The sequence below is a fragment of the Theobroma umbraticum genome, unplaced genomic scaffold, assembly GCF_002168275.2.
Source record: "Theobroma umbraticum cultivar Fairchild unplaced genomic scaffold, ASM216827v3 scaffold_44.0, whole genome shotgun sequence".
Lineage (NCBI taxonomy): Eukaryota > Viridiplantae > Streptophyta > Magnoliopsida > Malvales > Malvaceae > Theobroma > Theobroma umbraticum.
Window position 1 is genome coordinate 4,904,334 of NW_018397255.1, and position 11,152 is coordinate 4,915,485.

The 11,152-nt window shown below is 35.5% G+C and overlaps 2 protein-coding genes across 2 annotated transcripts; one reads left to right on the top strand and one right to left on the bottom strand.

The window, feature by feature from the left end:
* Positions 1-1,015: 1,015 nt before the first annotated feature.
* On the top strand, positions 1,016-3,703 carry LOC110408908 (L-ascorbate oxidase-like). The gene is made up of 5 exons (XM_021418045.2): positions 1,016-1,442; positions 1,538-1,630; positions 1,749-1,961; positions 2,052-2,240; positions 2,359-3,703. The coding sequence occupies exons 1-5, from the start codon at positions 1,155-1,157 to the stop codon at positions 3,313-3,315; spliced, it is 1,740 nt and encodes a 579-aa protein (XP_021273720.1). The 5' UTR covers positions 1,016-1,154; the 3' UTR covers positions 3,316-3,703.
* Positions 3,704-5,334: 1,631 nt separating this feature from the next.
* Positions 5,335-6,703, bottom strand: LOC110409700 (fasciclin-like arabinogalactan protein 21). Its single transcript, XM_021419139.1, has one exon. It carries the CDS (start codon positions 6,701-6,703, stop codon positions 5,417-5,419), a length of 1,287 nt encoding a protein of 428 aa, XP_021274814.1. The 3' UTR covers positions 5,335-5,416.
* Positions 6,704-11,152: the final 4,449 nt, after the last annotated feature.

The following is an 11,152-nucleotide window of genomic DNA, read 5'->3' on the forward strand; positions in this document are numbered from 1 at the left end:
AGTAAAATAAATGAAAAGGTAAACACACGAGGACTCGCGACGAACTTGCAAAGATTCTTCCTTTATGTTGGACCATGGGAAAAAGGCAAAAGTTGACGATTGATCCAAAATGTTTTAGTCAAATCAAAAATTAAAAACGCGGTTTCTGTACTTTAAAAAAGAACAAAACAAAACTATTCTTTAGCACAATTACCGTGAAATTTCTCATAAGAAAATTGAAAATTTTTTCCTTTTACTCAATAATTAAATAAAAATTAAATACAATAAATAGACATAATTAATTAAATAGATAAAGTACATAAAAGTGGTTAGATAGTACTACTTCTAATTACTACATATTTTTATTTATGTTATAATCTACTTCTTATATGTTAAAACTGTTAATTTATCAGTTTTTATTTTTAGCATGACTTATGTGAAATTTATAATAAGATAATTTGGAAAATTCTTTCTTTCTACTGGATATATTTTTGTTTTTGAAAGGCTACTTGATTATTGATATATATGTATATATATTCAAAATTTCCCATATTGGACATAATTAATTACTTCCCTTTTGTATTATTAATCTACTTATTACATGTTGTATTGTCAATTTATCAGTTTTTTAGTTTCAATTTTTATTCAATCTTTTAAAAAAAAATCTTCACAAACTTCACCTAAGGAATTTTTTCACTCAATTCTTGCTTCTTTTATTTTTGCCGTTTTATTGATAGTCAAAGTTTTACCAATTATTCTGTCCTTGCTACGACCACAGGGAATCTCTTGGCTGTTACTCGGTTTCTTCGTCAGGAGTGCAAATGCCTCGACTTGTCCAAGTGTCCCGCCAAAAGGTCCACTGTTAATATTCTATGATTTTTTGGGTTAAAGCCACACAACGCTGACTGGTCATGGTCTCCATTTCCAATTTAACATCAGCAAAAATAAATAAATAAAGAAAAAGAAAGGGGCAGGTCTTATCTACCTGGTCTTATGATCTTCGATACTCAACGCATATAAAAGGCAGCAAAACCATCGTCCGAGATGTACACTTATTTTCTCTGCAGAGGAAGGTTGATTGGAGCAACAATAACAACAACCCATTTTTCTGTTGATCGAGTTTATTCCTAGTTTCGGTGACTTGTTGAAAGTTGAAACCATAATTTTTAACGACAATGGTTTTGCTTTCAGAATGCAGAAGTAGAGTAATCTTGCTTTTGTCTTTATCAGTAATTATGGGTTTGTTAAATGGTTCGGGTGTTGAGGCTAGGATTCGCCGGTATAAATGGGAAGTGAAGTACGAGTACAGGTCCCCTGATTGTTTAAAGAAACTGGTTATAACCATCAATGGCCAAACTCCAGGTCCAACAATCAGGGCGCAGCAAAATGATACAATCATTGTTGAGCTCACAAATAATCTGTTAACAGAGAATGTTGCAATTCACTGGCACGGAATTCGACAGGTAAACTTCTACATAACCTGCCTATTTTCCTTCTCAAAGCAATCCACCTGGAGACTTCTGAACTTAATGTACTCTTGCTTTTTGATTGACAACAGATTGGAACACCCTGGTTTGATGGGACAGAAGGAGTAACTCAGTGTCCAATTTTGCCCGGAACCACTTTCAAATATCAGTTTGTTGTTGACAGAGTAAGTTCCAGGATTGTAAATTTCTGTAACCAGCTTGGTTCAGTTTTCATTTTAGAAGAATTTCTGTCAAGAACTATACAATGATTTAATGACCTTCCAATTTTTCTTAAATATGCAGCCCGGAACATACTTGTATCATGCACATTATGGAATGCAAAGAGAAGCTGGGCTGTACGGATCAATCATTGTGGCACTTCCTGATGGGCAGTCTGAACCTTTTACCTATGATTATGATCGGAACATCATTCTCAACGATTGGTACCATAAAAGCACTTATGAGCAAGCTGCTGGCTTGTCCGCTATTCCCTTCCAATGGGTTGGAGAGCCTCAGGTGAATGCCAGAAGCTAATTTTTACAATAAATTGCTCAATCCTCTGCTCTCTTGCAAATTTTTACTAATGATTCTTTATATGATTTTCAGTCACTTTTGATCCATGGAAGAGGAAGGTTTAACTGCTCTAGTTTAACCATTCCAACTCTAGATACCGGTGTTTGCAATACCACAAATCCAGACTGCGGCCCTTTCAGGTTGATAGTGGTCCCTGGAAAAACATATCGATTGAGAATCTCCAGTTTGACTGCTCTATCGGCCCTTAGCTTCCAAATTGAGGTAATTTCCTTGCCTCTCCACTTCCACACCTCCACAACTATACCTTGCTTGTAATAAGATTATAAGATGGTTCAAAATTTTCTTGTTACTAAATCTGAAAGCAAATTATGTTGTGCAGGGCCATAATATGACAGTTGTTGAGGCTGATGGGCATTATGTTGAGCCATTTGTAGTACAGAACTTGTTCATTTACTCAGGGGAGACATACTCAGTCCTAGTAAAAGCCGATCAGGATCCTACAAGAAACTATTGGATTACATCAAATATTGTTAGTCGACCTGCCAACACCACTCCTGGTCTAGCCATTTTCAATTACTATCCAAATCATCCAAGGAGATCTCCTCCAACAAGTCCTCCCGCTGCCCCTGTCTGGAACAACAGCCGGCCTCGAATAGCGCAGAGTCAGGCCATCAAAGCTCGCCGAGGTTACATCCACCCTCCGCCTTCACTCTCAGACCGGGTAATAGTATTTCTCAACACACAAAACACGATAAATGGAAACGTCCGCTGGTCTGTCAATAATGTCTCTTTCACACTTCCCCACACTCCTTACCTGATTGCACTCAAGGAAAATTTAACCCATGCCTTCGATCAAAACCCACCTCCTGATGGATACGATTTCGTGAACTATGATATCTTCAAGGAGCAAGAAAACAAAAATGCTACTTTAGGCAATGGGATTTACAGGCTGAATTTCAACTCGACTGTGGATATTATACTTCAGAATGCAAACACCATGAACAAAAATAACAGTGAGACGCATCCCTGGCATCTCCATGGGCATGATTTCTGGGTTTTAGGCTACGGAGAAGGAAAGTTTGATATGTTCAATGATCCAAGGAAGTACAATTTGGATAATCCAATTATGAAGAACACAGTGCCCGTACATCCTTATGGCTGGACAGCTCTGAGGTTTAAAGCTGATAACCCAGGAGCCTGGGCATTCCATTGCCATATAGAATCTCATTTCTACATGGGAATGGGAGTTGTGTTTGCCGAAGGCATTGAGAAGGTGGGTAACTTACCGTCTTCTATTATGGGCTGTGGTGAAACTCAAGGCCACTATAGGCCTTAGTGCATATCGTGCAATCCGATTAAGAGAACTTGGTCTTACCTTGTACTAGCGGTATACCCAAAACTAGTGCCAACAAGAAGAAGAATGATTCTACCTCAAGATCAGTTACTACGGAGGTTGACCGAACCTTAATCACAGGAGCAATGTTTTTTTTTTTTTGGTTCGAATCACAGCTACGGTCAAAGAGGCAACCAATCACAAAATATGAGAACCGTATATGCTTTTTTTTTTGTTTCATTGTATTAATTCTTTTACAAATCTAAGTAGATTGTTCTTAATTTGTTCTTCTAATCATGTCGTTAATATTATTGATTGTATAAAAAGGTGAAATGGGGTCCTGTATTTGTATTTGTGAATTAGTACATGAATTCAATGTTTGACTTCAAAAGCAACCTCGTCTGACTGCGTTTTGGCAGCATCTCCTGATAAACATATAACCATGAAAAGCCTCTCAAGTTGATAATAAAAAAGTGGCATCGACCCTGACCATTCCTCATTAGAATAGTCACCCGCCATTTCCCTTCATTTGCAAGGAGGAGAAAAAAATGTCATGTTGAAAAATCTAAAATTATATCATTAGTACGAGTATATGATTTTTCTAGTCCAAACTTGTGGGGCTTTGTTTTTTGTTCTTCAAATGTGGAAAAAAGGAAGATCGTGCCTCCAAATTTTCGAATGAGGGCCTCACAAATGATATATACTTGGTCTAGGTTGCTACTTGTCCTCAACTAATTATATTTTTTATATTTCTAGTTTTATTATATTATTATTTGGGCTTCGTGGTTTTTCTTGAAGGTGTAGAACAATTTTCAATGTTACTTTTGTGTCAGTACTTGATGAGTACCAAATTTACTACTAACCCTACATGTTGAATTCGTTTGGCATATAAAATTATGGAAAGAATAGGATAAATAATAAAAAATGAATTGAATTGGATAATATTATCTTATTCTATGTTTGGTATTAAAAAAAAGATAATATAATTTTTATCATATATCATATTTGATGCATGCAAAATTGAGGGTAGGGTAGGATCATTTTTTTCATTGATCAAAATTACCCTTCCTTAAAGTATATTGACTTAAGTTAATTTTAAATGTAAGTTTTAAGAGTAAAATAAAAAATATATAAAAACATTTAGTCATTTACCATTTGATCCCATAATTCCCCTTATCCTGTACTAAGACGATAACTAATCATCTTTGTAATCCAATTCTCTATTTTAATTGCGTACCAAACAGGAGATAAAATTCTGATTGTCCAAATCTGTCCACTATTCTACGTACCGAATAACATTCTTAGCCCGAGGTTTCATTTCACGCTTCGTCCTTCATTGGGGCAAACTTGCCAAGGCCTCGTAAAACTGGAAAATGGGCCACAAGTAGTATGTCGGCCTTGCCCTAGGTCACCAGAGATTAAAAACTAAAAGAGTAACCTGGACCAATGAAAACCGAAGAACCTTAAGAAGCCTGGCCCGCAAGGTATGAACCCAGCCACAACTCAACAAAGAGTTGCTCGATTGGTAGCCATCAAGCAAAGAAGCTGGCCCGTCGAAGGAGCTTTCTCTTTAAATTTGAAGAAATACACTGACAAGTTGACCGGGCAAACCTTCCTCAAATGAGTTTAGGGATATAATTGGGATAATCATTTTATTCCCTTTGTTATTGTAAAATTTAATAGTTGGAATAGCTCTATATGCCATTGTAATTAGAGCCTTCCAATTTTGGCAAACGATTCCAGTATCCCTAAGATTGATTATGGCCATGCGAATAATCCCAACAAATTAAGCTAGGTAACTCAATGAGCACACATTTACGTAAATGCAACAGTCCGTGCAGAGACTGATTGATTCCTCTCTCATTTACACCACTAAATTTTTTCTTTATCCCCTTTAGACACTGCAACAATGCAACCTCTCAACATCCAAACAGTCACTTAACAAACTCTTTTTAACGAAATTTTTAGCCACAAAAATGAAAAAGACTTAACAAACTTTGACTCATTTGACTAAACAGAGATTAACGGTGAATCAAAGCTAGGAAACAGAAAGCAAACCTGCACTTCGTTTTACACACATCAGAGAAACACGTTATCAAATCCTTCAAAGACCGTGGTGATCTTCAATCTCCGGCATAGGCGGCTTGACCTGATCAGTCGTGACGTGATTCACCTGGCTCAATTCACAGCCACCATGCTCATTCAAGGCTTCACAAGCCCCATCTATTCCGGCCTTCGTCGTCTCATGTCCACCACCTAAAATAGCATCATTCACCGCCGCCGTAGGATGAACATGAGGAAACGGCAAGTAAATGCTATGCACTATAATATTCAAATTCCTCACCACATCAGCAACCTTAATCCTCACATAGTTAATCCTCGTTTGACCCCTCATAACCCCTCCTCCCGCCGTCGTCACCACCAAAGTCTGCCCTCTATCCAACGTCGTCAACGTCGTCAAAACTGGAAGTCTCTCCAGATCCGCAATAGTCAAAAGCTGGTTCGGCACGATATGGTACCTTATGTTGTTGATGTAAGAGTACGAACCGGAGAAGATTGACACGTCATCAAGAGCGAAGATCGTGGCATTGTTGAGAGAAACCAGTTCGGCGTACTTGATTTTCATAGCGAGTGAGAGAATGGAGAAGCCGTTGTTTCTCAGCCGTAGGATGGCGTCTCGAAGCATGAAACGCATCAGAGCGACATTTTGCTGTTGAGGAAGTTGGTTATTGTGGTTACGATCGTAGTGGAACGGGAAAGACAGTGACGTCATCCGTTCAACGTCACAAGAGAAAGGCGAGAGAGGTGAGATGTAGCCTTGGAGGCCGTGGATTATGATTAGGCCGTTGTTGAAGAGATCTGGATGAGTGATTTCAACTCCGCCGATGAAGATTTTGTGAATGCTGGTATTTTGGTGGTTGTCTAACGTGGCGGTTACGGTTATGCAACGGCCGGGGCTGAGAGTTTCTATTTTGGTACCGAAGGTGAGTTTACTGAGGTAATCGATGGTGAAGAGGCCGTAAACCATGTGTTCACGGAGGAGGGAAGAGGTGGAGCAAGAAATGCATGTTCGGACTGAGGAATCGGAGGGAGCAAAGATAGTGTAAGGACCGGACAAAGCGGTGGCGGTGGTGGAGTCACTGGACAGAGAAGGCGCGGCGGTGGCTAGCTCGTTGAAGCCGAGGTGAGAGAGGATTGGAGCTAGGAGGGAAGTATGGGAGAAGATTGGGTGGTCTGGGAGGTCTACAGGTGGTTGCGGCGTTGGTGAGGTTTCAAAGAGTGGTGATGGTGGAGAGGTGGCGGAGGTCAGAGTTGGGTCGAGAGTGGAGTGGGAGATGGTGAGGAAAGAGAGAGCCAGGAAGATCATGATATTCAGAGAAATAATCGCCATTTCAGAGAAGAAAAAAAAAAGAGATGAACAATGAGGGAAGGAGTGAGTTTGGAGAGGTATATATTGGGAGGTGGTTGGGGGAGGCTGCTGGTATCGGGAAATGAAGAGCCTGACGGTTTTGGGGTGGATTTGTTATGAGCATTGATTTCTGTTATTTTTTGGCGGGAACCAGGAGAAGGAAGGAACAAACGGCTTTGGTTGCGGTTGGAGAATTACGGTTCGTTTTTTTGATGACACTGACAGCTGATTGAAATGGATGGACGCGCGAAGAATCTTTATCAGACTCATATCCAACGGTAAATAGGAGAGGCAAACGCTTCCTTTTTCTTGATCAATTCAACTCATCAAAACGATTAAAGTTGGTATACGATACGGTTCGTGGTTTTATGATACGCTGATGGAATGGAGCTTATCAGACGGGCGATATAATTGTCAGCGCTTACTCCAACGTCCGATTTTACCATCTGAACCTCATTCTCTTGTATTTCGAAATTTTGTAGGAGTAACATCGCCTAAATATGTTTGCAAATAGTTCTATTCTTTGGATCGTCATTGGCCTTGAAAACTAATAAGCTAGAAATTGGTCAGTGTTGCGTCACCTTTATTTGAAGCATGTACAAATTGTTCTAAAATAGTACCCATTACTCTACTAAAATTTCTTTTGCATACATAATATCACAAGATATACAATCCTCTTTAATTTCATAGGTCCTCACCTCTGTTAGCTCAAAATTCAAATAAAAAATATTTAAATCGATACTTTAAATGCTAATCAATATATTTACTTAACTTACTATTAATTTTAAATATATATATATACACACGCATATGCGTATACACTTTCAAAAGACTTTTCCGAAGTGTGATGATTTCACCAGTTTCTTAATTAAGCACGTTTCACGACACGAGGGTATTGGGCTGATGTGAGCGTGCTATGCGGCAATGCGTGAGATTTCACACTTTGCCATGTGGCGCATCTTCGTTAATACAGTAAGTGCCACGTGAAAATGAGTGTCAGTTTCTCATCCTACGTCCACACTTGCGTCATGGCACATCACATGTTGTTGATGTTCATATTTTCGAATTATATAATATCAAAATCGAGAGCTATGAATAGAAATCAATTTAAAAAAAAATTAACAAAAACGCCTAGTATAATTATTTTATTTAATATTAAATTTCAAATTTGAATTTTCCCCTTCTATTACTAGCAATTAGACAAAAAAAACACCTTGACAAAGTTTTTTACAAAATTGATAATAACACTGATATTCATATTTCATTATTTTAACTTTATATTATTTTAAAAATTGACGTCATTATAATAAACTATATAAAAGGATTTATTTGTCGTTTTAATATTAAATGAACAATAAATTATGTTAATATGCATGCGACAAATTACAATTAAATTGTAATCTAATGTGTTTGTCGTTTTTTTCGAAATTCATCTTTTATTATTATTGGTGTGGATACTCAATTATTGCAGTCGAAGATCTTAATTTAACATACATCTAAAGTTGTCTTAAATATTGTGTTATATAAAAAAAGATAATTTTTTTACATCCAATATCAACATTTTAAATTAAAATATCACATTTTAAATTAAAATATCACATTTTAATAGTTGAAGTATTCTTTCCAAGATTAAACTTTTTTCATATAATATATTTGCTTTTAATTTATAATATTACTTACTATAACGATAGGATCCTTTCCCCTCTATCTCTCTCTTTGTTTTTTTAATTTTTATTTTGAAGGATAAAGATTTTAACTTGAAATCCCACTGTGATTAGAAAGCTTTCCACCGAAGGAGGACCATCTTTCAAAGGTACAAGTGAGCATAGCAGAAATTTCAGGCATTACGGAGAAGTACATGTTACAAGCTTCACCAAGCAAAAGAAGAGTTGACCCCCGCGTTAGAGATTATCTGGAATCTTCAGAATTAACTCCAAACTGTGGGGAATCTGCCTCGTCACCACAACTTTTGATATATGGGGTTACTCTGACATCCGTCAGCAACAGAAAGTGAACGTTAAACAACAGTAGCAATAAATACTCACCTATTGAAAAAAAATCAAAACATCTCTTCAAAATCCCTAAATTACCCATGCAAACTTTACAAATTGTCTAATTGAACCTTTCTGGGGCCTGATTTGTCATCATATGAATGGCGAAAATCAATGCATATTGTCAATTTGTCATTCAAGTGCCACAACCTTTTTTCTTTATTAATTTTGGCAATTACTAACAAATACTTTATTTTGTGGCCTTTAAAGTGTCTTTAAGTTGCTAGACATGCAGGGCAAGCACAGACAGGTAGCCAGCCTGGGCTTTGTTCCTTAGTTCCCAATTAGTGGAGTAAAGCTTGTAGATTCAAAAGGTTTTGCAAAGTAAGAAAGAAAAATCCACTGCCTTTGCTTCTCAATTTGCTCCTGTTTTCTCCCCATGGACAATAAGCCAGAGATGAAAAGGATAGAGGATGTAACAAGATGTCAAGTGACATTCTCTAAACGTAGGAGCAGCCTGCTTAGAAAAGCTAACGAAATCTCTGTTTTCTGCGACGTTGATGTTGCACTCGTTGCCTTTTCCCCCTCAGGCCGCGTTAGCAAATTTTGCAGCCGGGAAAGGTCATAAATTTTACTATGTTAATTAATCACTTGTTGTTTAATCAACTTTGCATAATTTGAAGGAAGCCCTTACTAATTTTATTGTTTGTGTCATTTGTAATAGGATTGAAGATGTGCTTGAACGCTATGTCAAGCTAGCACCAGATAAGAGATATCAGTATGAAATTTACCATTAACGTTTTATTTTTTTTAATGCTCTCTATTTTATTATAAATTCTTTTACTTGTTACTTTCGATGGTGCTAATGGGTTTGATGGATATACTTCAAAATGGATGGTGGAACAGACATGTAAGGTGTCTCGAGGTAATTTTATCTTCTTCTTTTTTAAAAAAAAATTAATTAATTATAAGTTATTAAGAGAGTTTGATTAATTTTGCTTGAAGTTTTTATTTTGATTATTGAGAGAATGCAATATCAAATGAATGCAGTGGAAGTTACAGAAGATAAAGCAGCTAGACTACATAAGGGGAGATGAAAGCAAGCTGCTTCACCTGGATAATCTGTTTGTTACTTTCTATCTCTTCTTCTCTCTCTCCTTTAATTTTTTGCAGGAATATTAATTTTGGTTTTGTCATTTTATATAATTTATCCATATGAAAATTAAATCAGTTTTTTTTTTAATTCTAGATATTACTGCCTTCTTTTAATTTTTTTTTCAATAACTCAAAAAAATATAATTATCTTTGCATGCATCAAATTATTCAACTTAATCTTTTTGGTTGGACTTGTAAATCTCAATTGTAGTGTGTACACGTATGAGGCATCTTTTATCTTGGTTATCTAAGAAGCAAGATGAGTTTGGATTTGGACCTAAAATTTGACTCAATAAATAATAGGTATATATATTTCCCAATTTAAAGAGACATTTTTGGTGAAATCATTTTTTAATAATTATATATTTATTTTAATTAATTTATGTACCTAAACATTTAATTTAATGATAACTGCATGTATATTCCTCTCTCAAATTTAATTTCCCTTTCTCCAATTAAAAAATAATAATTTATTCACATCATAATTACAAATATATAAACCAATTATGAATTGATAGTTAATTTGTTCGTGAATTGATCCGATAGTGATTTACCATATTATATATTAAAAGGATACAAATAGATGAAACAAATAATGGAGCTAGTGGTAATCCTGTATGAAGTATCGTTTAAACCAAAAAAAAAAAAAGAAGTTAATGCCTAAGGATTTTTTCTTCTGTAATTTTTTATAATGGTAGCTCAATTTTGACTTAAATTTTATATATATAAAGGAAATCTAAATTAGACTTTATATCCATTCACCTATGCCTGATTTTTAAGTTTAAACTCCACTATTTCAAAGTACACTTAAATTATCTTTTAATTTGTGATCTATAACGTGTTGTTGCTTATTTTATTACTTCGAAAATAAAAGGTAAAAAAGTGTTATTGATTTAAATGTAATAGCATATAATTTTTTAAATAATCTTTTATAAAGAGCAATATGTGCCGTGTGTTGTTATTAATATTACAAGATATAACTTTATTAATTGATGAAACGGTTTGAATTGATATTGTTTTTAATTATTTTCTCTAATAAATTTTTATTTCATTTTTTATCATTTACTTATCTTTTAAAGATTTGAAAAATCACACAATAAATAGTAAAAAGGAAACAGGAAAAAAATAATTAGAGAAAGCCTTTTTTTTTTCCTCCTTTTTTTTCCTTCCATGGAAAGATTTATGTGAACAAGTTTGGCCAATAAAATCATACACCCACTAAATTGGTATTAATAAGCGCAATTAGTCAACAATAATATCATATTATCTACCTATCTATATATAT